Source organism: Tyto alba, unplaced genomic scaffold (genome assembly GCF_018691265.1).
Source record: "Tyto alba isolate M040663 unplaced genomic scaffold, T.alba_DEE_v4.0 Super-Scaffold_18, whole genome shotgun sequence".
Lineage (NCBI taxonomy): Eukaryota > Metazoa > Chordata > Aves > Strigiformes > Tytonidae > Tyto > Tyto alba.
The window spans coordinates 24,717,612-24,745,174 of record NW_024881280.1 but is presented as its reverse complement, the minus strand read 5'-3'; the positions used below and the strand labels follow the sequence as shown (position 1 = coordinate 24,745,174).

At 49.4% G+C, this 27,563-nt stretch overlaps 3 protein-coding genes across 3 annotated transcripts; 2 read left to right on the top strand and 1 right to left on the bottom strand.

Moving 5' to 3' along the window:
- The first annotated feature begins 23 nt into the window (after positions 1 to 23).
- Positions 24 to 13,764, top strand: VIPAS39 (VPS33B interacting protein, apical-basolateral polarity regulator, spe-39 homolog). The gene is made up of 20 exons (XM_042791001.1): positions 24 to 218; positions 313 to 405; positions 869 to 968; positions 2,232 to 2,375; positions 3,365 to 3,403; positions 3,746 to 3,810; positions 6,219 to 6,275; positions 7,200 to 7,292; positions 7,959 to 7,992; positions 8,436 to 8,538; positions 8,624 to 8,651; positions 8,827 to 8,900; positions 9,460 to 9,535; positions 9,836 to 9,970; positions 10,524 to 10,565; positions 10,969 to 11,058; positions 11,458 to 11,544; positions 12,090 to 12,179; positions 12,486 to 12,590; positions 12,860 to 13,764. The coding sequence occupies exons 2-20, from the start codon at positions 313 to 315 to the stop codon at positions 12,878 to 12,880; spliced, it is 1,476 nt and encodes a 491-aa protein (XP_042646935.1). The 5' UTR covers positions 24 to 218; the 3' UTR covers positions 12,881 to 13,764.
- NOXRED1 (NADP dependent oxidoreductase domain containing 1) lies at positions 12,990 to 24,070 on the top strand. Its single transcript, XM_042790973.1, is given in 14 exon segments — positions 12,990 to 13,084; positions 15,900 to 16,030; positions 16,569 to 16,767; positions 16,769 to 16,815; positions 16,817 to 16,976; positions 16,978 to 17,073; positions 18,044 to 18,221; positions 19,322 to 19,499; positions 20,383 to 20,387; positions 21,825 to 22,018; positions 22,020 to 22,117; positions 22,754 to 22,789; positions 22,791 to 22,874; positions 22,876 to 24,070. Coding segments are annotated over 12 exon segments (1,305 nt in total). The 5' UTR covers positions 12,990 to 13,084; positions 15,900 to 16,030; positions 16,569 to 16,695; the 3' UTR covers positions 23,033 to 24,070.
- SAMD15 (sterile alpha motif domain containing 15) lies at positions 23,629 to 27,402 on the bottom strand. The gene is made up of 3 exons (XM_042791002.1): positions 27,223 to 27,402; positions 27,005 to 27,103; positions 23,629 to 24,582 (listed from the first exon to the last, which is right to left on the bottom strand). The coding sequence occupies exons 2-3, from the start codon at positions 27,032 to 27,034 to the stop codon at positions 24,316 to 24,318; spliced, it is 297 nt and encodes a 98-aa protein (XP_042646936.1). The 5' UTR covers positions 27,035 to 27,103; positions 27,223 to 27,402; the 3' UTR covers positions 23,629 to 24,315.
- Between the last annotated feature and the right edge of the window lie 161 nt (positions 27,403 to 27,563).

Genomic DNA, 27,563 nt, shown 5'->3' with positions numbered 1-27,563 from the left:
GTCGCGCCCCGCCGCCGCCCCGAGCCCGGCCGCCAGCAGCCCGGCCCCCGCCGCCCCGCCGCCCGCCGGGACTTGTAGTCCGGCCGCCGCGCTGCGCGAGCGGGGAAACGCCGGGCCGGGCGGCGGCGGGGAGACTCCCTGTCCCGGCGTGCCCCGCGCGGCAGCCGCCCGCCCGCCCCGCCCCGCCCGTGGCCGGGCCGTGGCCGTGGCCGTGGGAGGTGAGCGGGGCTGAAGGGCGGTGGGAGCGGGGGAGAGGGGCGGGGGTGCGGCCGGTGGCGGCTCTTCTCAGGCAGGCGCGCGGTGCCGTTGCAGATGAGCAGGGTGAAGGCGGACGAGGAGGAGTACTGGCACAGCTCCAAGTTCCGGGCCTTCACCTTCGACGACGAGGATGACGAGCTGTCGCAGGTAGGGTCCGGCCCGGCGTGAGGCATGCACCCCCCCCACAGCCCCCCCCCCCCCCCCCCCCGCCCCGAGGCCGTCTCAGCCCAGGCCTTGGCCCCCTGCTTCGCTGAGGGTCTGCGCCTCGCGGGTGGCGTGGATGCTTGCCCCCTGCCCTGTGTCGGGGCCACCAAGGGCTCCTGTCTCGTCACTCGTGTTAGTCAATCCAAAATTTAATTAGGACTATAGTTCCTTGCCCGTGCAGCACGCTGCATCTCGTGCTGGCTGAGCTGCCTGTGTAGGTGTCTGTGGCCTTTGGGCTCCCAGCAGTGAGGAAGGGCTGCCTTGTCTTTTGAACACCTACGGGTGTAAAATACCTCCCCCAGAAGAGGCAGCAGAAGCTGTATTCAAGGCTCGGAGGGAGATTCTTTGAAGGTAATAGGAATCCAAGTGCACTCTGCAATACTGGTGGTCTTTCTTTTGTCCATAGCTAAAGGAATCCAAACGGGCAGTGAATAGCCTTCGGGATATTGTCGACGATGATGATGATGACCTCGAGAGGGTCAGCTGGAGCGGAGAACCTGTGGGAAGTAAGTGTTGAAGTACTGCAGGGTATCCTTGAGATGGAAGGGAGTTTAAAATTGCCGCTTAAATTGTGTTGTTTAGTCGAGGTCAGGAGTACTCCTTGCCATCTAATCCTGCATATCTAATCTAATTCTAGTCTCCTCAGGACACGTTGTGGAGCCACTTGATTTACCTGTGTGGATCCACTGAAAAGAGTGAGCAGAAGCCCAAATTACATAAAGAAGAGGAGTGCAGACAAGTGGAGGGAATTCACTGTGTTTTTCCCAATACGTAGCCAATCTTAGAGCAGATATTTTGGAGGTTAGGGCTTGATATTCATCATGCTTACCTGGCCTGCAGGATTCTAGGTGATCATCTCCTTCACACTGCTGCCTGAAATGGCACCATTTAAACTTCTCTGTGCTTTGTTCCCACAGCACTTTAAGGAGATATTCCAAGGTTTGGTGTGGATTTATAGACTGATTCTTATGCATGAAGTTTGAAAGGGAATTGTAAGCATTAAGCAAATGCATTTCTAGTGATGATGGCAGTGAGCTCATGACCCACACACAATGCTGTCAGCTGCACTTTGGAGTTCATGACCCATAGAAGATGTAGCATTTGCTAGCCAGTGCCAGACAGTGAAAATTTACAGTTGGATCACCCAGAGGACCTTCAGAGAGTCCGTTCTTGTCCTGTGCTGTAGCTCCTCCCTCTGGTTCAGGCTGTTTCTTTTCCCACCCAAGGTCTCTACCTATCAGCTTTCTTTGCTCCATCACCCTGTCCTAAAATGTGTGTTGTGCAGCTGCGTGAAAAGAAGGGAAGACTGTGTCTCGAACAAGCAGGAGGGAGACATGCATTGTTGGCAGCAGCATATGCATATTGATGGATGTTTTGTCTGTGTGGGGAGGAAAACTATGTTAGTTTTCCAGTGTTTAGGAAGTTATACTCTTCTGCTTCTCTAATTTGAGGTAAGACAGGAATTCTCTGACTTGCTCTGTCCATTTAGAGCAAGGATTATGCATATTTTTATATAAGCCATAGCCAGCTGTACAACACTGCTGAAATCAGCCATTTCTGGAGAACAATGTGCAACTGTTTAATAAGCAGTATTACATGAGATTGGGATTCTGTGCACTGCATCTACTTAGTGCTGAGGGTCAAAGTCATCAGGACGTGCTAGTGCAGAACTGACTAGGGCACACTTGGTAACATTCCTGCTCTGCCATAAGATCACTCTTTATAGACTGGTTTTCTTTTTGTTATAAATGATCTCTGTCTGCATATAGGCATCTCCTGGTCAATCAAAGAGACAGCCTCCAGCAGCACTAGCTCAGTGGAGGGCCGAGACTCCAGCCTACAGAAGGGCTCTTCTTCCTATGCTGCTCTTCCCAAACAAGTTTCCTCCTACTCCCTAAGCAGTCTATTCAAAGGTGAGGTTCCTCATATACAATATGGACAAATGGGTTTTCCCTCGAGAGTGTCAAAGAACAAGCTGTGTTATCTTACGTAAATCATTTTCTCTTAAGTGGATTGCAAAACAGGGAAGCTCTGATCTCTCCTCAGTGTGCGAGTGTCTCTCTCCCTGGTCAGAAATTGGAGATTGCCTTGTGCAGAAGATCGTGTGCTCTTGTGGTGTGGGAGGAGGCTTTGGAGATTATGGCTTAAAAGCCAGGTTCCCCAGAACAGCAAGATAGAGCACAGTAAGGTACAGCAATCTGTTTGCCTGGTGGAAAAGAGCAGACTACAAAGGGACTGGCTTGACCCACGTAGCTCTCATTTGATCTCCAGTACTGTAGAGAAGACAGATTGGTTATCCTTTACTTGGAGCTCTGCTGGCTGCTGTTGATGTTACAGTTGGTTCAGCAAACACATGGTAGCATCAGTGACAGCATAGGTGGTCATGGGGGGAAATGCACAGCAGGCCATGGGGAGAACAGCCTGTGAGACTTCAGCTCTGTTGTCTCACAGCCAGACAACAAACCAGCTTTTACTTTGTCTCTCTTTCTTTGGGGTGGTTTTTTACTCTCAACTTTGGTAATAAAGTGATAATGAAAGGCATCCAAATTGCAGCCGTGGTGAATGGAGCTGTCCACATTGCTATGGCCCAAGCAGTGCTGTGTGCTTGAACCTCTGCTCTGCAGGTAGATGAGTGAATTCAGGCTCTAACCTCTCCTGGCCTCAGCAACAAGAGGGCAGATAGGGCTGGGATGTGATGTGGTTTGTGATGCCACAGACAACTTCAAAGCCCTAGCCTATAAGCAGGTGGGCCCCAGCTATGCTGGTGTAGTGTGAATCACTGTACAGAGTGGCTTGTTCTACAGTGGCATATCTGCAGTGTGCTGGCTTGCAGTCTAGGCTTGTGTTCCCTCTGCAAGAGATGTTGCTGGTGAAGAGTCTCTCATGAGTGTTTTTATTTCAGGACGAAACAAACTTCCAAGTTTCCAGTCCCTTTCAGATGGTAAGTTTTGAATCCCTGCCTCATTTTGGGAGGGGTTCAGATTTACATAAACTAAAGCATTTCCAAAAAAAGGGATGTTTCATCTCCCTTATGTTGCAAAAAGGGAAACTGAATCATGGGTTTTCTGAAAGTCATTCAGCAAAGAAGCGGAAGAGTAGACATGATGGTTTGGGGTAATCTGCTTATGTACAACTGATGGCTGTTGGGTTTAGAGCAACTCTGTACTGCCATTTGGTGCTTGAGTTTGGGCCTTCTACTGTGAAACCCAAGAAAACGGTGGGTTTGGAAGTGAGTGTGAATCCAGATTTTGATGTGCTACTCAGCTTTGCCTTTCCCTCTTAGCTCTCTCTGACACAGGAGTTAAAAACTACGCCCCAGAGCTGCGCAGACCGAAAGCTGAGTACAAGGTGAGCAGCCTGTGTTCGTGATGCGCTGAGATCAGAATATTGCCAGGAGAATGTCCTACTCTTAGTTTCACGGGAAATGATTAATCACCATTTCAGGCAGCAGAGGGCAATGCAGGGAATAGGACAGGGAGCTACAAAATGCAGCCTCACAGTAACTTAGGTATTATCTACGTTCGCTCAGAAGTAGAGAGCTTTGCTGGTGGTCTTAATTACTCCTAATGAATGGCCCAGCAGTCGTTGTGAAAAGGATTTCTAAGTAGTACTTTGCCTGTAAGCTATTTTCATGCTGGGTCAGATGAACTGACATCACATGTGCTTTTAGAATTTTTTAAATCTAAAGGCTTCTAAATTTCTTTTTCATAAATCACTGGGACAGCACAGAGGTAGTTGCACAGAGGTGGAGTTCCAGTTGGCAGGAATGTTATTCTCCCAGATAGGCTGTGTTAGGTGTTGTAGAATCTAGTGGATTTTGGGACGGGGTGGATTCCTCCTATTATGTATGAGGTTGTGGTTCCATGTCCCCAGGCCTAGCCAGTAACAGGACTGAGCACATATTCCCTACAGTTACAGACATGCACAATACTAACACAGCTGCCCACGTGGACTAACACAGAAACCAGTGCTCTTACCAACAGACACATAAACATACAACACTCAAGCCTGATCCTGAGCTTTCTGTTTGTCTGACCAGGACTGAATTCCACTAGTGGAACATACACACACTCTGTGGGTCTCTCTAGTAGCTGATCTTAGGCATCCAGTTTGTTTTGTAGCTGAATCCCAGTACCCCAGTCTTTTCCAGCTGCTGGCACCTGGACCCTTGCACCCCTTGGGTTCATGGTCCCATTCCAGTTCCTGGTACTCAGACTGCTTTTTCTACTCACTGGTTGCTTGAGCTTGAAGTTCTCTAGCATTCATACGAACACATAGATTTGGAATAGAGAGCCCACCCACACAGAAAGTGGTTAAATATAGAATTTAATGAGAATATCAGACTGCAGTGGTCCATTGCAGGGCTCAGTCAGGCACACTAACTAGCTACTTGTTTAAACTTGGCTGTCATTCTATGACCCATTTTACCTCTATTTTCCCATGCTTGTTTCTGCCCAATTCGTTTTTATCCCTCCCTTTCCCTGATTTATGTCATTCCTGCAAGCTTTAGTAACAAGCCTCACACATTTACACAACCCTCTTAAAACTTCCCAGGATTTTCTTTCCTTTGCATCTCATGCTAGGTCCTGGGCCTCTTTAGGGTTGCATGGTGTTTGGGGAAAGTTTCTTTGGTTTACTCATCTTGGAGGGTTTTGCACAACAGATAATGACCTAATCAGTCTCATTTGATGGTGGCAAGGAATGGCCAAGTCAGTGTGCTCAGATTGCACTGATGAGGTTACTGGGTTTTCTCTGCCTATCCTTAGCTATCTGATCCTCACCAGGTTGGTTGTGTTTATGTTGATTAGCTATTAATCACATAACCTAACAGACAGCACTTCCTGAAAGCACAGCAGGAGAAATAAGTGTGCCCTGGTGTGTTCTGTGTTTGCAGAGGCAGTGAAGCAGGAAAGAGAAGGGCTATAGAGCCCCTTAAAAGCAGGCAAGAGTATTGTAAGCGGGGTGGAACAAAGAAGGGAAAGTTAATGGCAGCTTTGAACCACTGTCCTGACAGTGACGGGCTGAGGAGCTGCTTCTGGCCAGAGGTGCTGGAGGGGAACCCTGGTGCTCAGGACTTAGATGCCGCCTTGGAGTCTGAGTGGTTCAGGCCACTGCCACTTTTTATCTGGTGCTTCCAGATCGTAGTGACTGCAGGCGAAGAACTTTGGTCATTGCAGCATCGGTAGCTTATTACCTTAAGATGTTCTTGCTGCAGGCTTCAGTGCTCTTGTCACATTGTACTAGTCCTGCGTGACTCTCCAGGCACTTGCCTGAGGCTGTTGTCCCTGCGTTCTCCACACTGCTGTGGAAAGCTCACCAGCAGAAGTCTGAATTGTAACAAGAAGCTGATTTCTTTCCCCTCAGTTTGGGATTTGTCAGTTTTTACATGTATTTTGTTTGACCTTCGGAAAGCAACATTGGAGCTTTAATTTGCAAGGACAACCTGTTGAAATGTGCTTCTTATAAAAGGATATGATGATGGGCCTTACTCAGGCAATAGGAAGACTCTGTGTTAACATCCTGAGCCTCTATCCCCCCTCTGCCCTCAGCATGCAGAGTCTGAGGGCCCAGCATCTGCACCTGAGCACTGTAGGGACACATTCTAGGAACAACCCCTCTGGAGCAGCTGAGTGACAAGTCTGAGAAGCTACACATGGGCCATCACTCTGATCCAGCACGAGTGGGAAGCAGCTTGGGGACTACTGGCATGATCTGGCCTCTTGAGGCTCAAGAGCTCTTTATTTTTCTTGTGGCAGGATTACAGCAGTGATTGGAGCCCCAAAGATACAGTCAGGCGAATGCAGAGGGGCAAGGTAAGGACTTTCCACTCCCACCTGCTTGCAAGAGATGGAGGGTGAGTGGCTCTAAACTGCTTTACACTTCCTTAGGCTTCCAGCTGTTCCAGGAACAGGGAGGGGATCTGTGTTGCTTGCAGCATCTAGCAGAGACAGTGCTCTGCCTGTCGGCTGCTTTGCCAGGTGGCAGTGCTGGGATCACACTGGCTCAAGGAGCAGCAGGAGACCTTCAGGGTTTTGTTGAGTTGTTTAAGTCATCCCCTCAGCTAGGCTCTGACAGGAGGTATCTGTACTGCTGTGTCCCCCTCTACCCTTTCTGCTCCCTGAGGCTGGGTTTATGGAAAAAATCAGAGGTTATGGGGCTTTACTTCCCTTCTTAGTTGGTGGCAAATGGAGGAAGGAAGACAGAACCAATCTTGGTTACACTGGAGCTGGAATCCTAGTATCTTAGTCTCAGCTGCCTCAGTTTGCAGTGAGGACACAGGGAGCTTGTGGTTTTACTCTGCATGTGTCTCCTCAAAGGCTGAGGTGAACTAAAGGCTGAGAGAGGCCACCATTGTGGGGTAAGAAGAATGAAAGAGTCTTACAACTCTACTTTTCTGGTCTCCTCCATGGAAAGGGCCCTGCAGAGGTCCCTCCTTCTGGCAGGGCTGGTGGTTTGTGGTGTGCAGCAAAGTTTTGCCTTGTTTTAAGGCTGTTTGTGCTGAATGTACAATGTACACTGCCCTAGGCTGGGATAACTCTGCAACCCCTGTGGACAGATTCCCAGGGATCATCCAACACATGTCTTCAGCTAAATGAGAAGTTCTCTGCTGGTTGGGAGGGCAGTTATTCATGTGCTGAAGGGCTCATGGGGGAGGAGTAGGTAGTACCTGGGGGATTGGTTCAGCCTGGGGATTGTCTGCTGTCCCGTGTGCCTACTTATTCCTCTTCTATCTCCAGGTCTGCTCTTTAGAGAGATTTCGCTCCCTGCAGGACAAGCTGGTGCTTTTGGACGAAGCTGTGGCAGGGCATGATGGAAATGTCATTACAGCTGTGAGTCTTGCTGGGGCCATAGAGGGCTGGGACTTGTTGGGTGACCCCACAGAGGGTGCTTGTGTGAATGCAGTCAGTTAGCCACCTAATCTTGCCAAATGGGGGGTTGTTCTTTTCTTAAAACCAAGAAGTGTCAAAAGTGTCAAAACTTACGACCGGGAAGTTCCATATTCCCGCTGGCTTTCCTGCCACTCTGCAGAATTCATATCAGGTTAATTACAAGAAACATGATCCTTCAGCCTTACAGATCTTTGCAGCAAGTTCTTGAAGGCTGACATTTAATCTGCTCACTGCAGCACAGAAGATTGGAGGGTCCTCTCCAGTTTATCTGGCTTCCAAAGCATCAGGCAGCAAATGGGACTGTCAGAGCTTCCCTCATCCAGGTCCTTTAAGCCCTTGGATCTCTCACAGAAAGGTTTTTCTTTGTAGATCTTAGTCTCACTTATCTAAGTTCCAGAGTAGGAGCTTAGGCAGGCAGCTGTGGCCCTGGCTCACTGCTTGTCCTGTGTCTGGTGGGTAGCAGAATTCAGTTCAGTGCTGTAAAAATGTGTCTTCAGAGGCCCTTTGCGAAAGCTTCCTCTGGCCTTGACCAGTTTGCTGTCTGTCTGTCTTAATTCTGGTGAAGACTGATCTGGTTGGCTGAGAACTGCCTCTCTGTGCTCACAGGTCCTGATATTCCTGAAACGGACACTAAGGAGAGGTAAGTGCAGCTGGGGCCAGGGTTCTTATAAAGTGTCTCAGTTAAGGGCAGAGAGGCTAGTTTTTTCACTGGGTGTAAGTCACAAATCACCTGGGATATTTCTACCTTACTGAGTATGAAATATTTTTGCAGTGAGTGTAACATGGGAGGGGGGGATGGTGATGCCTACGAAGGCCCCAGAGAGGAGCTTTAAGCAGTGGTAGGTGGTAGTGGTGATAGAGTGAATGGAAATTAATCTGTAGGGGTAGCACCCTGCTGTGAATTCAATTTGCAGCTTAGTGAATGGGTCTTCTGTGCTCTTGCCTCCACGACTGTGCTTTGAGATGGGATAAGGTTGTTGAATCCTGCCAGTGACTTGCAACTCCATGCACCATACTTAGTCCCCTTTGGCTTGGTAGTGCTAACATACTTTACCCACCTGTACATCTGTCTGTCTCCTGTAGAGATCTTGTTTCGGGAGCTGGAGGTGCGGCAGGTGGCCTTGTGTCACCTGATCCATTTCCTCAAAGAGGCGGGTGAGCAGAAGTTGCTTCTGGATCTGCTCAGGTGAGGCTCTTGCCCAGCCTTGTGGCAGAGCTGAGCACACTACTAAGGAACCTGCCTCCAAGTTAATGCTCATTCCCTTTTGCAGGTTCCTAGACAGGACTGAGGAAGTTGCTGTGAGTATTCCCAGGAGTAGAAGTTCCCTTTCCTGAGTGTAGTGGGCAGGGGGAGGCTGGCTGCAGGGTGTCTGGTAGTCAGGCAAGAGCTTTACATTCCCATTTTGCCCTCTGAAGTCCTGTATCACCCAAATCCATGAGAACAGACTGTGCTGCTTTTTTCCTCTCCCTCCAGCTGTCCCAGTACCGGGAGCATTTGAACATCCAGGATGTAGAAAAGAGGAGGGAATTTCTGAAAGGCTGCATTGGGTAAGAGAAAGTGCAGGATGGTGGGAGAGATGTGGGTGCTTCACAGAAGGTGGTAATAAAGAAAATTAGACCTCTGTCCCAGTGTCACAGCTTACGTAGTTTGAGAGCTGATGTTGGTTTTGCCTCAGTGGGAGTGGGGTGTTGTGAACACAATGTAGACCAGAGGGGAAGAATTTGTGGTGATCACTAGTCCAGCAGCTTTTGCTGCTTTGTTGAGGACAAAAATACTTCAGGGACCTTCTGATCATTGACCCTTCAGGTTGTGAAGGATGAAAGCTCGGGCGCCTGAGCACTCAAGGAAATTGGTAGCATCAGCTTTAGGTTGTTCCATGAGAGATGTCACCTAATTTTTCTTTCTCTGGAGCCTTTCTAGAAGGAGCCAGTTGGAGAGGGCAGCGGGGCGGGAGCTTGAGTACTTACTAGCCACTCAGGCTGGGGAGAATGGGAGGTGTTCCCCACATCTCTGTCTGCAGGGGAACATGTTTGGTAGAGCAGAGCACCCTTCTAAGTGTACTGTGTTAAGAGCTGTTGACTGTCTCCTTCCTCCCTGTCTGGCCAGCCTGCCGTTTTCAGCTGAGGATACCTCCCACATCCAAGACCATTATACCCTGTTGGAGCGACAGATCATCATTGAGGTATGAAATCTTTCCTGCTGGTCAGGAGATGACTGGGACTAGCTGTGCGATCTCTATCTGTCCCTAACTCTATACCAATTTGGATCTAACCAGCCTGCCCTAGCTAGTGTAGTTGAACTGCTTTCCAAGCTGCTGTGCCAGGCACATGCGTGAAATACCAGACCTGAGACTTCATGGCATGTTGAGGTTGTGCTTGTACATTGCTATCACTAACACTCTCTCCCCAGGTCTCTGCCCCACAGCTCTGTCAGGCAGTTGCCCTGGCTCCTGTTCACCCTCTCTGTCTTCCTGTTTCCACAGGCCAACGATCGGCATTTGGAGATGGCTGGGCAGGCAGAGATATTTCGGAAATATCCTCGCAAAGCTTCAATTCTCAACATGCCACTAGTGACCACCCTCTTCTATTCCTGCTTTTACCACTACACAGAGGCTGAGGTGAGGATGATGTGGGAGTGGAGAAGGGTTACATCTCATCCCTATAGCCCTCAATATATGGGGTGGTTAAGCTGGGACATGTTAAGGAAAGAAGGGGACGGAGGTCATATTTCATCCCTCAGAGAGACCTAGAGGAACCCAGTTTCCCTTGTCCATCTGGGATCAGTTTGGAGTTTTCTTTTGTACTCTAAGATGAGATATTCAACCTTGGACAGCCTGTCAGGGAACTGCCTCCTAGAAACCACTGTCTTTTTACTCCTGGCTTCAAGGAGCCATAACTGGCCCTTAACCCCATGAGGCTGAGGTGTGTGATACTGGTCTTGGAAGTGGTAGAGGTCCATCGGTTGAGGATGTAGGGGAAACCAGAGAGCTAATGGGGTGGGACAATTCTCTTCTGCCAGCTGTTTCCTCCTGTGGCACTGACACAATGCAAAAAGCAGTAAAAACTGGAGGAGATTCACCCTGTGCAAGGCAAGTGCCTTACAACAGGTGTCTGAACCTCTCCCGTGGCCTGCCCTGCTGAGTTTGCACTGACCTTGTCTGCTCTCTCTAGGGAACGTTCAGCAGCCCGACCAACCTGAAGAAAACATTTAAGGTATGTGAGTCTCCTGCTGTTGTGGGAGCACTAGCTGAAAATGTGGGCAGCCAGATTGTATTTGGTGAAGGGGCTGGGTGGGAGGAGTTTCGAGGGCCTCAGCACTGATATAGGGAGGGGGTCATGGCATCCTCCTTGAGCCAACGGCCATTCTGGAGGCTCAGAAAGGCAAGTGGGAGCCATGTGGAGGCTTTCACTGCGTGCACCGTGGCTGCAGCAACACTTGCAAATCCACACCTCCTGCTCCCTGCAGTGCTGGCCCTGACCTCAAGCAGCATCTCACCTCCTTGCCTGGCTGTTGGTGTGGGTCCTGACGGGGCTGGAGGCTGATGTCATTCTTGTCCAATCCACACAAGCCTTCTGAGCTGTGCTACTGCCCTGACTGCAGCTTTCTGCCTTGCAGATTCCTGATAAGCAGTATGTGCTGACTGCCTTGGCTGCCCGTGCCAAGCTGCGAGCCTGGGATGATGTAGATGCCCTCTTCACCACCAAGGTGAGCTGTGGAAGCCTTGCTGGGGACTCAGTTCCAAATACTGATATCTACTACTGATAGCTGGCTTGTTCTGGAGTTACTGGACAGACTGGTTTTATTTCAGCAGGGCCCAGCACCTCTGCTGCAGGGCGTTGCAATACATTGCTCCTCTCCTTGCTTAAGATTTCTGCTGGGCCTGGCTCGGCTGCAGCAGCAAGGTCAGAGAAGGAGGCTGCCCTCATGCTCTGTTACCAAAGGGTTCACAGCCAACCTGCACCCAGCCACTGCATGAGCCACTGCTCTGCCAGTGGTGCACGTGGTGGCTGGTGGTGTACATTACTGGCAGTGGGGGAAACACATTTTCTTGTGGCTGGAGAGATTTCCCTTTAGGATTAACATACGGTTTGGCTCTCGTTTCAGAACTGGCTGGGCTATACCAAGAAGAAGGCACCTATTGGCTTCCACCGGGTGGTGGAGATCTTGCAGAGAAACAATGCTCCTGTGCAGGTAAGCAAGGAACTGCTGCTTATGTCCTCCTGCTCTTCGTTGGGATTTGAGGTGTGAATGATTCCCCAAGTGAGCTGCTTCCTAGCTAGGAGTGGGAGAACAGCTTGCTGAGCTGCTGGCTCTGCCAGGTGGGTACAGCACTGAGCTGAGTGAGCCATGCATCAACAGCAAATGTGAGTGGTAGTGAGGGCTGGGTCCTAGGTCTGACTGCAGGAGGGACAGAGGGCCTAGAGTTGTCTGGAAGCTCTCTCCCCACAGCGCATTGCCATCTTTGTTTGTTACATTAACTTTTCTTGTGCTTAATCCGGCTGGCAGTGGTTAACCCGATCCCTAGGAATGAGGTAGCCTAGGACTCTGAGCTTTGTGAGCAAAGCTTTACTGCCTCTGGGGTCCTGAGCAATCTTGTCCATGTCACTTGTTGCCTTAGGAAAGAAGGGGTCAAGTCTGTGTGACGAGCGACCTTGGAAAGTTTTGTGACTGGGGTCAGAGAACGAGGCAGGAGGTACCTGCAGAAGGGAGCTGAGACGTTCTTCCTTCCCTCGCAGGTGCTGCAGGAGTACGTGCGCCTGGTGGAGGATGTGGAGACACGGCTGAACCTCGCCACCAAATACAAGTGCCATGATGTTGTCATCGAGGTGGGTCACTGCTGTGTGCGTGAAGGGATAGGACAAGAGCCTGCTTTTTCTCCCTAGGTTTCCTGTGCTCTGCCATGTGCCACTGCTGTCATGTTTATCCCTGTGGCCTGGGAGCAGTGATATGGTTCCCAGTGGAAGCCAAGTAAGCCACGAGAGTGGCTTCTGGCATTTGGGCTGTGGAATTGTGCTGTGGTGGGAACTTGAGGGGGGGGATTGAAGAGTTGCCCTGGCTCATCTACAGGGCACCATCTAACCATGGAATTGTCCTCTTCACTCAACTGGGTGCTGGTTTTGCTGTTTATCTAGACATACAGGGATCTAAAGGATCGCATCCAGCTGACAGCATATAAATGCAAGGTGGAGCGAGGCTCTGCAGAAGAAGAGAAGATAAACAGCATTCTCACCAACATGGTAAGAAACACCTACTTTTTATTCCAGAGACTCATCAGAAACAGCTGTAGATTAGGTATCTGGATGGCTGTCCTACATACTTTTTATCCCTGCTGGGAAGCTAATGTTATGTTTGGGGTTGCATTCAGTGTAGGAGTGAAGGGTGAAACTGATAGAAATAGCACCCTCTGGCCATGGTTGTCCTTGTCGGGGATTGTGACTCACTGACTTGGCCCCTGAGAGATCTGTGTTCAGCACTGATGTTAGTCATATCTTGTTCTCTCTTCTAGCAAATCCGATGGAAGAACTGAGCACCTGTGAAGCAGCCTGCTTGGCCGTTGCCTTGCCAGTGAAAGAGGAAACTTCAAAACCCAGTCCAGTGCCAACAGAGCAACTCTGTTACTACTCATTGCATGATCAGCGTTTGTCAGTGACAGTGGGTGCCCGTGGCTTGTGGGACAGTGGTATTTGGGCTGGCTGAAGGCAGCTGCTCCAACGTAGCCAGCGAAACCATGGTACTGATCCACCAGGGTTGATTCTTTTTGGAATCTGATTCTCTTTGACTTGGCTGTAAGCCAGGCATCGCTTTTGTTTACGGAGGGAAGGTCACGTTTGCTCTGGGTGGTGCCTGGGCTTATTCTCGCAAGAGAAACAGGTCAGTCACACTCATGGGTCTCTCCACCAGGCAGTGCTGAGCAGTCCCTGTAACACTCAAGCTGGCTTGGACATCACCAATCATGGCTGTGGCTGGACTAAAGCCTACTGGACTGTGTTCTCCCTGCATCAAAGAGTGTGTTAGGGGAAAGGACCAGCTGCACCTCAAAGCTCACTTTTTTTGTTGTTTTTTTCTGGCTCAGCCTAGGAAAAGAGGTGGTGTATGAACTCAAGCAGGGAGCCAAGACATCAGCCTCTGCCCGTGTCCCAGTGCTTGCACTCTGCAGCTCTTTGAAGAGCCCTCTGTCAGGGAAGGACAGGCACCTAGTGTGGAGGTGGTCAGAACCCCGGTGGGTTGGCTGGAGAGCAAGGAGGGACCCCTCTCAGTTGGCACAAGCCTCCTGGCCCCAGCAGCTCTTTTCTCTGGGAGTGTTATGCTAGGAAGGATTGACTTGCACTTTCTCAGAAACACCACTCCTCAGGCAACTGCTGGCTTCATCCTTCCAGACCTCACTTCCTTAAATAAAGCTGTCTCTTTCTCCTTGGGCTGTTTATTTCCATCCCACACGGAACACTTTGTAACTCTGTGTGCTAATCCTGAGTGCTTTACCACACCTCTCACAATGCGAGTATGCAGGGTCTTTTCTCATGTCTTGAAACGCACAGTGCTTGTTACCATGGTGTGGCTTTACTTGAAGCAGTACGTTATTTCACACCTTAAATGCTATCAGCACAGGTGAATTAATTTTAATGTTGTAGGAGAGTTTGTTGCCACAGGGGTGATTACACAAAGGTGAGGCTTATATGTAGCAATGCTCCAGTCTGAGGGCAGGTTTGGGTTCCAGCCTCCCTTCTGCACTGTGCACTCAGGTTTTTTTTTGTTGGTGTATGTTTTGTTTTGTTTTGTTTTTTTCCCTCACAGAATTAATTGTTCAGGTTGGGAGGGACCTCTTGATCATCTAGTCCAATCCTGCTCAAGCAGGGTCACCTGGAACAAGCAGACCAGGACTGTGTCCATTTAGGTTTCCACTATCTACACAGCTGGAGGTGACTCAGCTTTTCTGGGCAACCTGCTCACAGATTTGACTATTATCACAGTAGAAAGGTGTTTTCTTGTCTTCAGATGGACTCGCGTTTCAGTTGTGCCCACTACCTCTTGTCACTGGGCACCCCTGAAAAGGCTGGGTCCCTTTTCTTCATTCCCTCTCATCAGATACTTACACACATTGGTGAGATTCCCCCCTGGGCCTTCTCCAGCTTGAACAGTCCTAGCTCTCGGCCTCTCCTCAAACAAGAGATGCTCCGGTCCCTTTGTCATTTTAGTGGCCCTTTGCTGGACTCTCTCCAGTGTGTCCATGTCTTTTTGTACTGAGGAACCCGGAGCTGGACAGGGCACTCTGGATTTAGATTTAACCTGCTGGCAACATTCAGCCTGAGGCAAGCCAGGATGCTGTTAGCTAGGGCAAGGTTTGCTGCCAGGCTCTCCCACGTGCCCCAGGCCAGGACATTGCTTGGTTGTAGGAGTTGGAATGGTGTCGCTGGTTGGGATTTATGTCAGGGAACAACAGGAGGAGCTGAATATAACCTTGGAGGAATATGATGAAGCCATGGAATAAATCTTCATGCCTGTATTCTCCAAGCATGGGGTCCTCGAAGCCTCTCTTGGGGTATGACCAATGACACAGGGTGTGTAAGGGGACGTGTAAGGCCAGCAGCAGGGGAGCAGTGATCTGGGTGTGCTTACAGATCCGTTGACGTTGGGGTGCAGTTTGCAGGATGCAGTGCTTCTGGCCTGTGGGTATTGGCACTGCCAATGTCCCTTGCAAAGCAGGACTACTTGTAACAGAAAATGCTGATGTGCCACAGGGGATGGGGTTAGTGATTTAGTTTTCTCATGCCCTAATACCAGAAGCTCTGTGAGCACCTTCCAGAGCACCAGGATACTGTGGCTGGTGTCAGTGTCTGATTGATTGTGCATGGTGCATCAAGGGAACGTTTGTCTATAAGGCAGCATTTGGGAGCCCTAACAGTTATTCCTGGGTTCCTCTGCGGCCACAGCTCACAGGCTACCAGTGACTACTCTGTGTTGGCAGGAAGAGGAGGATTTCCAGAGAAATGTGTCCTATGGCTGGTGAGGGTGGGGTTTAAATAAGTAGTAATCTAAAATTACTGTAAAACTGGTAGGTTTGGTTGGATTATTTTTTTTTTTAGCAGTGTAGCAGGTACTGCCCAGCTGATGCAGATGATTTTGGGACAGCCTCAGTAGGATACAGGTTTTCTCTTTCATACGTGTCCTAGGCCCCTGTGTGCTTTTGGCGTGTACCTGCTTTTAGGCAGCACAGTCCAGCTGATGAAGTAGATCATGGATAGATTTCGCATTAAGATAGTAAAATGAGGATTTTTTGTTTGCTTTCTTTGGAAATTCAACCCATCTGGCCCCATGGGAGAAGCCAACCTTCTTCTAATTGAGAGCACCTTTTCCCCATGAACATGTGTGAGCAGGAGCTGGAACAGAGACATGTTTAACCCCTGCACTCTTCATTTTTCCATGCTGACCTAGCTGCTGGCTCTTGGGGTGGCACAGCTGTACCCAACATTAAAAAACAGAAAAAACTTCTGCAATGAAGGTGGTCCTCCCCCCAGAACTGATTTTTTTTTCTTTCTTCTGTGCTGCAGGGGATGCTGCGGTGGCTCTGGAAAAGCCCCCACGCCCTGCTTCCCCCTGTGGAAGTGTGCAATTCTCCAGTAACGGGACGTTCACCGTGGCAGCGGCAGTTCCCAGGGGTCTGGGCTTGCTGCCCACACAGGTAGGGCTGGTGCTTGCCATACTATGGGGGGACACAAACCTGGACAGAACCTGAGCGGGTGGAAACCCGGGGGCCTCATTCAGGCCACCCTTGTTCCTCATGCCGACTGTAGTGCCATGGGCACCAGCGGGCTGCAGGTGGTGAATAGTGCAAGACAGGACTCCAACCAGTTGCAATGGCTCATGAGGTCATTTTTGCCCCTGATGAGCTTGGCTGAGAGTGTTTCAGCCCAGTTGGTACCTCTCACCCTGTGGGAGCTGTGCCTGAGTTGGGTGAACTGCAGAGAGCCCTAGGGAACGGGCCAGTTTTCACCTCTCTCCATCTCCAGTGCAGGTTTGTGATACACTGAAGTGTGCTCTGGGTTCCATCAGGGGACACGTGTAATCGAGATAGCTCAGCAGTGTCCTGCTTTGGCCAAGAGCTGGGGAGGGCAGAGGGTACAGTATTGTCCTAGGAAAGCTGAGGGCAAATGAAGAAATAGCTTTGAACTTGAAAACCGAACCACTTACTGAAGATTTGATTTTCTCATTACTTCCAGCCCAGGAGCAGCTCCAGTGAAGTCTGTCCCAAGCACTGTGCCAGCAGCTTGCAGGTGGCTGAGCTTTAAAGTCCAGCTGGGACTTCTGTAATAGAGAAATGTAACATCAGAGAAAGCATAAGTTCAGATGTCCACAGATGCATCTCGTTCTTGGTGGCTGCGTTGCATGTGGGGACCAGCCACTTTTCTAGGCCCTTGTGTCGGCAAGAAGAAACCCTGAGAAGAGCTGGGGTATCACACTGCAGGTACAACCCTGCCAGGTGCTGGGATGGACTGTGATGCTGCATGGGTGAAGGCCACGTCCCTCTTCTGGGTCCTCACTCCCGATGCCTCCCCTTCTGGGCCAAGATGTGGGACGTTACAGAGCCTTTCAAGTCCTCTCAGGCTGATGAAGCAGTAGAAGGTGAGGCCTGCCTTGGTGTATCTAACAAGGCACCACAAGAGACTGGCAGTGAATACATGTGCCTATGCCATCTTCTCCTGCAAACTTCTCCATGACCTCAGATAAGGTGGAACTGAGCTTCTCATTGTCAGTAAAATGTGCTGGCTGGGTGACACAGTCATGTCAGGAAGAAAGCTTGATGTGCCGAGCTCTTACAGAACGAATGCATCTTTACTGAGCTAAAACATGATGCAGGCACATCTGGTCATTCTGGCATTAGTCTAAACAGCATGAATGTGTCACTGGGAGGACTGGGGAAGGTGACTGGTCTCTGTAGGGAGTTTTTTGTGTGGTTCACACCAGCTCTGTATGAAGTTAAGCATTATATAGGTATTCCCACACAGTGCTACAGTTTGTTAGTTTTGTATTTGGTTCTGCATGGTTAAAAACTCACCTACTGTTTATACCTACACTTGCTCGTTACTGAACATCTGCATCTGTATAAACTCACTGTCAGTCAGTGCTAAATCACTTGGACTAGTTTTCTGCTGAGAAAAACATGGAACGGAGATTGTCTCTAGCACCGAATCAGGATTTAATCCCAGAAACCTCCTAGTGCCCAACGCTTGTTCCTGCCACTAGTCTATATGATTTGTAATGAGCCAGTAATCCTCCTGCTAGCACATGCTGTCCCGTGTCACTTCTCAGCAACCGCTTCTGCTACTGGTCTGTCCTCCTCATGCTGATTTGTCCCTGAGCTTGGCCATTGTGTGGGTAGATGTGTTTGCCAGGTATCCGCTCTTAATTGCTGAGCTGCTTTACAGTTAGCAGACAGCCAGCCTCAGCGTGGGTGGTGTGTTTTGGGATGGGGACACCATGCTCCCTGGGGTCTAGCCCCAAGCCCCGCAGATGCTGTGGATGCCAAGCTGCAGCCATCAGCCTCTTGTCTCTCTGGCAACCCCACTGAAGAGCAGTGGTGTGGGCTGGGCTGGATGCAGGGAGTGGGGTTGGGATGTGCAATCTGGGCGTGCGGTATGGGACCGGTAAGGGTAAGACCACTTGTGGGCTGATGCCAGTTCCTCTGCTTCCCCAGCCAGAGCAGAACCGTGAGAAGGGTTTGCCGACTTCCTTGGGGGACAGCCACAGGCTGAAGGTTGGGATTATCAGCAGTGGCCACATTGGGAAGCAGCTGGCCTGAGCGCTCCTGATGCTGAGCTGAGCTCCATGCCCCAGTATCCCTGTTTTCACCAGGTGCCCTGAAAGCCTGGTAAGTGCTCCCCAGCCTGGGCCTGGAAGTAGGACTGCAGTTACGTGGAATTTTAAATGCACTTTTTTTCATAGAACTTCAGGCTGAACACACTGAATAATGTTTTTCTGCCAAAAATACTGAAGTTCCAGGAAATTCCAGGGTTTTTATTGGGAAACATAGGATGCTGTTGTAGAAAAGATCTTTATTTGGTTGGAAACCCACTGTCCATCAAACATTAATTTAGTTGTTTTCTTTTTTTTACCAGTCCCTTCTGAGTGTGGTGGAGACATTAACCCTGTTCTTCGAGTATTGGTTAGGTGAAGGCCTGTTTTAGCTTAGTCCAGTCCCCCCCCATTTTTGTGGTTCTTCAAAATTCTCCTTCTCATTTGCCAAGAGCCTGGTCAGTGACTGAGACTCCAGACTGCTAAACATTCACCCAGCAGATAAAACATCTCCCCAGACGAGCAGCAGTGCTGAAATGGAGACATCCCTCTCCTTGTTTCAGGGCTGCATGGTCAGTTGTAGCAGACAGGCTTCTTGCCAGGCTCTGAATGCCCAGCCAGGAGAGATCAGCCTGCAGCATTAGAGCAACTGTTTGCGTACAAACTGTCAACTGCCCCATAAACTCTTATATGAAACAAGACAAGTGGGGAGAACAGTCCTCCAGGGAGATGCTTGGAACAATAAAATCCTCTTTCTAATCATCTCAGGGCAGAGAGGAAGCAGGGATTATTAAATGACTGTTTATAGATCTTGAAAACTAGCCAGATCCCAAGGCTTGGCTGTTTCACTTAAAGGCTTTAAATCAGCCTGCAAGAACTGGGGCCAGGCAGCTGAGGCAGCCGAGCTCTCTGCATGTTTATTCCTGGCAGGGAGTCTGCCTGCTCTGTGTCACTCTGCTTCTGCCTTTTGCCATGTAGCAACGGTGATGGGCAGCAGCCAAGTCCCTCTGTGCCACTTCGGGCAGGCAGCCAGCAGTCCCAGCCTGGTAGCGGTGGTTTGTGTTTCACTGCATGTGGCAGAGCACAGGTAATCGTGCTGCTGGTGGCCAGAGGTGCTGGTCGGTCACCTGTGCTGCTTCTGTGGGCTCTTGAGTCCCTTTCTCCTTGCTTATCGCAGCAGGCCTGCCGAAGCAGGGGCTCACGTGCTTTTGCAGCAACGCTCGGCTGCTGGCCTGGGTGGATGTCGTGTTCCTCTGCTGCCTCCTGTCACGCGTGCTGTCCCTCTGCTCTGTCGTTTGGCCTGCCATCCAGAAACGCTGCATTGTGTACAGCCTCATCACCACCATCCCTCTCCTCAGGTAAAACAGACCCCGTCGTGTCAGAGCCTGGATGTGCTGCTGTTGTTTGGGACCTCATGGGGCGAGCACAGTGCGTGTGTGCTGGCTGAGCTGGAGCTGTGCAGAAGCACAGCCCTTACTGTCTCTCACAATTTTATTGTGAAACGTCATTGCAAACCTTGTCGTGGTTGGTCACTTCCCCAAATCCCCAACTGTTGGAGTCACAGAAACACTTTAGAGTTTCAGCTTTCTGCTAGAGGAAGTTGTAGACTTTGTGGCTATAAACCTGAAAACATGATCAAAAGGAGTCAAGGGAGCTCCAGATCAAACACAATGCCACCATTGAAACCCTGCTCCTGCCAGGGCCTCAGATTATCTCTGCCAGATAACCTGTTGTGAGACAGCACAGGAAACAAGGTGCAAAGAAAGCAGCTTGCAGTCTCCACGGTTGAAAAAGCAAACCCAGAGCATTGTGTTACGCTTTAAGCTGCTGCTGTAGCTCTCCCAAGGGCTCCCAGTGCAGGGGTATGACCTGTACCCCCTGCTCCTGATGCCTGGGGGTGCCCAGCCCCCGTGGTCAGGCCAGTCCTGGCCTCCTGCTGAGGTGACCAGTGAGGGACCAAGCGTGACGCTGCTCTTCATGCTGTGGACAAGGCTGTTTACTAGTAAAAGGTTTGCAGATCCTGCAAAGGATAACTGCTTCCTCCTTGTTAGCATCTAGCCATCAGCTAAACCTGGGTGATGCTGGCTGTTGATTACAGGGCTGAGGGAGGGCAAACAAATAGTGGGGATCCAGCTGGAGAGAGGGGGAGAGGAGAGGGAAAGATAGGAGAGACCTTGCTTGAGGGAATCTGCCTGCAGTGGGGAGGCACCTGGACCTTGACACGTTCCTGTGCTGCTGCAGGTGTGGTATGACCTATGTGCACTGGGGGAGAAAGTGCAAGGGATGATTTTTATACATTTTTACATCTTTTTTTTAAAAAAAAACCAGACCACTAGATGGAAAAACAATCCTATTGTGACCATCTCTCCATTGCCAGTGTTGAGACCCATGGATTATACTTAACACAAGGCAATGAGGGTCCATCAAATAGGAAGAGCCCTTCTAGCTGGTTAAGATGGTTATTGGAAAGGAGTCGTTCTAAGAAATGTTAATGGGCTGAATCCCAGCAACTGCTGACTCAGCCGTGGCTGGTGCAGTGGGATATTCCCTGCGGCTTCCTCTGAGTTTCCCCCACGTAGGGCCTTAAAACCCCACCATCGCACCCGTGCTGCGCGGCCACCTGCCAGCTCCGGCACAGCGAGTCCAGGCTCCCCGGGAGCATCCCCTGCTTTCCCGGGAGCATCCCCGGGAGCATCCCCAGGAGCATCCCCTGCCTCACCGGAACGCTCGCTCCGGCTGCCTCAGCCTCCAGGCAGAAGCAAGTCCTTCGCTGCCATCGTGAGGCTGCTGGAGCAGCGCTCTGGCCAGGATCCTACCGATGAGTGGGAGGCGAAGGGCGGGCACCGTGCCCCTGCAGCTCACCAGGCAAAAGCTCTCCTTTCGCTTCAACTTGGCATCAGTTCTTCCGAGGAGTTGGGCTCAGTGGTTCCCCTGCCTGGATGATTCAAAGCTGGGCCTGGGCTGGTGATAATTTCGTTAGTTAGGAGTGCAGCGTGGGGAATAAAACCCGCTTAGAGAAATCCTGCCACTGTACAGCTAAAGCTGGCGTGGGAATTGCGTGCGTGGAAGAGGGTAGTTGTGCATGAGCAGTGAGCGGGCAAAATGAGGCAGAGTGTGTCTCCTTCACCAGTTTCTCTGATTATCATCCCCGGGAGGGGGGTGTCACCCTTTCCTTTCAGGAGCACTGCTTTCCACATACCTGCCACCGGTTTCTAAACAGCTACTGTTCCCCTTCATGAAACAATAGCAGCTCTGAGGCTAAACAGGTGAGCAGGAGCTGAAATACACTTTCTGAGCAAGAACAACATGGTCCAAAATATTTTTCTCTTCCCTCAGGCACAACCATTTCCATGAATGTGCTGTTCTTAATTGCCAGCTGCTACCTCTGTCCATCGCAATTTCATTATACGCATCTGTGTGCACTTCTAATTCTTGCATTTCTGAAGGCTCTTAAAGCAGCTACAGTGCTCATCATGCCATGATGGCTGAATGGTTATGTGACTTTATATGTAGCCTGTAAAGGGCTCCTGTTTACTTGATGAGAATGAGTTACAGGAAATACAAGCTATAATAGATTTGTTATTATTAATTTCAGCATCCCCCCACCTAAAATGATCCTAGATCAGAGGTTTCAAATAAACCAGCTCTGATTGATTGACAATGCAATTCTTCACAGGAGTGAGAGATGAGAATATCTCTTCACACCTGTGTGCATACTAGTAATTGGCATTTGATTTTGTTTGTCTTGCAGGAGAAAATAAGAGTTGATGCTGAATGGCTAGTGGCCGTTTTCTATGCAGCCCTGAACAGCAGCATGTGGCTGAACCTGCCTCATTAGAAGGCACTGAAATTACTCAGTGAGCTCTGTTTTCCTGAATTACTGCCCAATCTGTGCAGAGCAGAAAATTTCCCACCCATGGTTTGTGTGCAAGAGTTTTGTCAGCAGAGGTTTTGCCTTGTCAGTGACTCAAAAGGAGTTAGCAAAGGGCTGAATGCTGAGGTACTGCTTGCCCAGGCTTCCTCTTTGCTCTGAAGCTTGCCTCATCCACAGCTGAAGCATGGGCTGTCTTGTTGGGTTGGAAGGGGCTGAATTGTGTGTTGCCCTTAGGACCACATACCTCCCAGGGAAGATTGCCTTAGATGATGTGTTAGCAATAAAAGACCTGGAGTACCATCCCTGAGTTATTTTGTCCCTGGCTCCTGTTTGGTTACTTATGAGGGTTATCTGAAGGTGCTGATCAGGACTGAGGCATTGGAGGCACAAAAAAAATCTCCTGTGGGAATATCTAGAGAGGACAGTTCCTATGGGTAATGAACTTACAGTAATTTATGGACTAGACTATGGATGATGTTAAGTCAGGAGAACGCTGCTTGAGGGGAAGGATTTCTGCTTATACAGGACTTGTTCTAGAGCCACTAGGCTCAGTTTTCCTCTGCGTGAGTATTGCCTAAAACACTTTAGATTGAAGTCTCCGAGTCTGACTGTTTTTCAAAGACCCAAAAAAGAGACTCATAGTCAGACATTGAAGAAAATCATTATTTGTTAAATTATTAGCAAGCTGCTTTGGACTGTTATTGCCCATAAATGTTTCCACTTGGCTTCTCTTCCCAGAACCTTCCCCTGGTTTGACCTGATAGCTGCACAGCTGAGAGTCTCCCTTTAGCCACATGCTAGAAAAGAGTGAGCTTGTCTGGTGCCATCTTGCTATACCATAGCAGGCATCCTTTGGAGACTGATGTGGACTGAATCAGCACCAAGTCATCTCTTACTTCAGCTGTAGCGGAGCCTGGTGTGACGTTAGATGACAAGTCTCCATCCTCCACAGCTGCCTCCAACATTTTCTCAGAAATTCCAGAGGAAACTGCTGACCGTGATTCTAAATCCTTGTAAACTATAACGAAGCCCATGGCAGAATGCTTTGCTGAGATCTCATCCCAGCCCCCTCACAGGACTGAGGGGTGCAAGAACCAGCACTGTTTGCTCCTGCACTCTTTAAAATATTCCAGCCAATAGCCTTACGTACACATTTACTTCTACAAGTTTCGCCCTGTAGACTGCTCAGAAAACTTGCTTGTCCCTGGCTGCCTGAGTCCTGCTTTATTTTGGTCTGAATTTGCTTATTATATAATCATCTTGGCTTATGAACTGCTTCAGTTTCAATGGGTTTCTGTTGCAGTTTCAATAGAAAACTGAATTACAAAACCAAATTAGTTATTTTGTAGTGGCTACAGCTTTGGTGTAAATAACTAAACAGGACTGGGCCCAATCTTTTTTTTTTTTTCTTTTTTTTTTTAATTTTTAGCATGGCGGATCTTGAGGAAGCTGTTGATGCCAGACAAAAAAGTAATGATTTAGTCAGCAGCATTCTTTCTGTTGAGGCAGGCTTTAATCGGCATTTAATCATACTTCCTTGCTGGTGATAATGCACACCACCACCACCACCGACTACGTGTTACTTCTTTCAAGGAGAAAGGAGGATAACTGGATATTCTGTCCAAATCCACCCAGGACAAAGCTTTTATTATTCCCCAAAATCTTTAGTTCAGTTTACAGTATTCTCTTACACTTCCTGCCATCATCTATCATGTGTTTCAGTACTGTTTACTATGATAAACCACTGATTGGTTTTGTCTCACAGGAAATAATTTTTGTGGTGAGGCCAGGGATTAGTTGTGCATGTTGTAACTAAGCCCCTCGCTTAATTACGACTGCCAACAGCAGCTGGCACCACACCTGTACACCAGTTATTGTATATGCCATTTATCTGACATGCGGGCTTTACAGTGAGACCACTCTGCAGATGCTAAAGCCTGGGAGAAATCTATTCACTTGAGCTGCAGGGAAGTTGTTATCATCACTGGTAATTAAAATACGTCTGTGATTGCTTTTTGGTCTTTTTAATAAAATGTGAAGCACAAGTGAAAGACAGCCAGTGATACAGTCTTATTTATAACTTCTGCTTCACTTGTTTCCTGGAAACAAACGCAGGATTGCAGAAAAGTGCCAATGAGGGGATGTGTTTGCTGTAATCAAATGTCTAAGAGCTGCAATGGCCATTTCCATAATTGGAAGAAAGTGGAACTGTACCTCCTTGGACAAACTGCAAGGTAATAAGGGTGTATTCTGCTGTCCTTGATGGGCTTCTTACAAAGGTGGAAGTGCAGTGTGAATCTCTAATCCTGACTCTGGGTGCCCTGTGGTACAGGGAGCGCATCTGCCTCTACCCCAGTCTGGGCTTGTTGCAAAGGAGGAGCTGTAGCGTAGGGCTCCAGTCCTGCTTCTTGGATAAATTGTGAGAAAGTGAGGGCATCTGCTTTCTTTCCTGATCGGGACTTCTGCTCCAGGAAGAGACCCATGTTGTCTCTGTATGGGAGGGCAATGGATCTGTTGAAGGGAGGCTCCTCAATCCCCAGCAACTCTCGCACGTGTCGTGAAATCTCCTGAAATACAAGACGAAATACCAGAAATTCTCATTTCACAGGGCAACAGCTAATGCTATTTGTTTTGTGTCAGAGCAGCATGAAAAATAACTGAATTTTTGAATTTTGGAACAGTTTCACACTTGGAAGTCACAACTAGAGAGGAATCTGAACCCATGAGCCCTGTGTGACACTGTAAAAACAGAGCAGACCGCTCATTCTCCAGATTGACTGTGGGGGATGGCACCACATTTGGTCTCTTAGTGGCACAAACAGGTCTGCTTTCCTCTTTGCTCTTGCAGAAAACACAAGCTATGGGTGAATGAGCTGGAGTCTATTCTGTCTAATGCAAAAACTGCTGTTTGATAAGTTATATTGTCAACAACAAAGTCTATACACAGAAGAGGTGTAAAAACTAATTAAACCAACACACCATATTGCTCATTAAGAAAATGATGGGTGACTGGCTATCCAAGCCAGCTGGACCTGGAACTGTCAGTGAATGGAGCCCTGCCATTATTTTTGAAGTCACTTCTGAGGCTATAACCTGATTTGATTGAAGCTTCGAAATACAATTCACAAGGTTTTACTGATCTTTCACAGGATTTGCTCAAAACCTTCCCCCAACTTTGGCCTGACTCTGTAGAGCAGTACCCTACTTTGTGTCACATCAAAGGAACACTGGACCAGTACCTTCAGTGGTTTTGATATTTAAAATACCAGTACAGTAGAATTAAAACCAGCAGTAACTTCACTTTCCCATGCTGCCTAGCTTCTACATAATTCACATTTCCCCTAAATTGCAAGAAGTTTCTCTCTCACTGAGCTGATGCTATCACATTTATTTCTATAGTAACTATCTCAGGTTTCAGCTGTTCACAGCCTTTCACTGATATTGCCTGTTGGGAAGCTGATGTGCCCAGGATTATGGCCATAACTTTGCATCTGCTCTAGTACACACTTGCTGAAAGACCCGAAGGGCCACATCCTGCTCAGAGTGCTGCACGCTTGGACTCCATCAAAGTTCTCTGAAACACAAATAATTAGCAGGATAGGGCATGATCTTCAAGAACATCTAGGTTCACTGAAGCTTGTGAGATGTTCCCAATTCATTTATAAACTTTGGAAAACATTACAGAGACAGTCTAATTTCTAAGCTTGCTGCAGTGTGTTGGCTATCGCTTACCGTAGCCCTGAGGAATTTCAGTTTCTGCAGGAAGAAAAATGGGTTACAGTTGGGATCCCTAACCCGTGGCTTAGTGTTTCTCAGCAGTTACTACTACCACCATATATAGTCCCTATAACCCAGTGTGAAGGTGAGGCTTACAAAGACAATAAAATTCTTGCCATCTTTGGTAAGTGCAAAGGACTATAAAGGCTGCATCTGCTTGTACTAGAACTACTCTTGAAGGGCTTCTGTCTGAAAAACTAAGCATTGTAATTTGGTGCCTTCTCCTGCAACCAACAGGTAAAGTCGAGGCACTAGTCAATGCTTTTGGTGGCATATTGTCTCAAACAGTTAAGACTGTGCAGTCAGACAGACCTGTGGTGAAATTGCTTTTTGGTGTTCTGGAATAAAAACAGTGTTCGTACTCTAGTCATTGGAGCATAAAGGTTTTTTTCTCTTCCTGGTTATTTGAACTCCTACCCTTGTGTCCTCTGGGGAAAGCAACTTTAAATCATGATGCGAAACAAATTATTTGACTCTGTAAATACAGCCCCGAGTCCCTCTGTGGTTTCCATCAGGGAGGGGAAAGACTAATTAAATTTAAGTTAACCTGCTTATTTTCTGAACCCTTGGAAGCCTTGGAAGCCTTCTGAAGCCTTGGAAGGCCGGACTGTAGCCCCCAACTTCAGTCTAGTTAGCTTAACTATCAGTGGTTGTTAAAGAAAAGATGTAGGTTTGAAAGGAAAATGGCCAGGCAATTACATGTTTATAAAATGAGGGAGACAGATGCTGTTTGTGTTCAGCAAAGCATAAAACAAGGAAGTAATAATGAGTTGCCCTTCCGCTGCTTGAAATCAGTGGCTCAACTGCTGCAGGCTACATCTGGCTAGACTTTTAGAAGTTCTACAAATCAGGAAGTGGAAAATTACTGAAAGGAAGTTCTGAGGGATATCTAAGAAAGGTGCATGCATCTTGCTAAGCAATTTCATGGAGCAAGAGGAGCAACGTAGGCTAAAAGGAAAGCTAAGCAGTTATGATGCACTTATGGTGAGAGGAAGCGTGTGATCTCCAGCTGGCTAAGAATTTATACCCGAAAAGACTCAAGAAATGTAACTGATTGGCTGAACAAATGTGGTTGTCCAGTTTGAGGCTCCCTCTTTGAATAAGCAGGCAGCCTGGACGGCCAGGCTATAGCCCGGCCTGCCTGCAAGCAGCATGGGCCAGGGCTGGGCGCCGAGGGGCTGAGGGAGCTCCGGTGCGCGCAGCCGGCGGCACCTGCATGTGGCCGAAGTCCGTGACGCCCATGGCGGGGAGATGGGAGCAGCTGGCGAGGATGAGGCGGCGGCCGGTGATGCCGTTAGCCCTGAAGCACTCCTGGGCGGGGAAGAAGAGGGAAAGGTGGGTGAGACGCGGGTGGCCCTCGCCACTCACACGCACGCTCACACACGCGCGGTTCAGGCGACGGCTCCCCGGCCGGGCCGGCAGCCCCGCACCTCGTACTGGGGGAAGCCGAGTTGCGCCACCCACTCAGCCACCTCCGCGGCGCTCCACGCCAGGAAGGGGCGGGCGGTCCCCGGCCCCCCCGCGCCCCGGGGCTCGGTCTGCGGCCCGCCGGCCGCCGCCAGCCCCGCGGGCCCCAGGCCGCCGCGGTCCGTCCGGGCTCCCGTTCCCACGGCAACAGCCACTTCCGCCAGGAGCACCACGTTCCCCCTTCCGCCAGGCGCCCCGCGCCTCTGCGGAACCAGCGTTTGATTGGCTGCGCTGTCGGGGGGAGGAGTCTGCGGGATGAGCCCCGAGGCGCCGCCCTCCCCTTCCCGGCCGTGCGCAGGCTCCC

Bases quoted from the DNA above. Each gene is read 5' to 3' on its own strand.
- VIPAS39 (XM_042791001.1), top strand. From the start codon at position 313: ATGAGCAGGGTGAAGGCGGACGAGGAGGAGTACTGGCACAGCTCCAAG. The intron at 9,536-9,835 runs GTATGAAATCTT...CTGTTTCCACAG, and splicing joins AGCGACAGATCATCATTGAG to GCCAACGATCGGCATTTGGA. The intron at 9,971-10,523 runs GTGAGGATGATG...TGCTCTCTCTAG, and splicing joins ACCACTACACAGAGGCTGAG to GGAACGTTCAGCAGCCCGAC.
- SAMD15 (XM_042791002.1), bottom strand. From the start codon at position 27,034: ATGGGCGTCACGGACTTCGGCCACATGCAG. The intron at 24,583-27,004 runs GTGCCGCCGGCT...CTTGTATTTCAG, and splicing joins CGGACTTCGGCCACATGCAG to GAGATTTCACGACACGTGCG.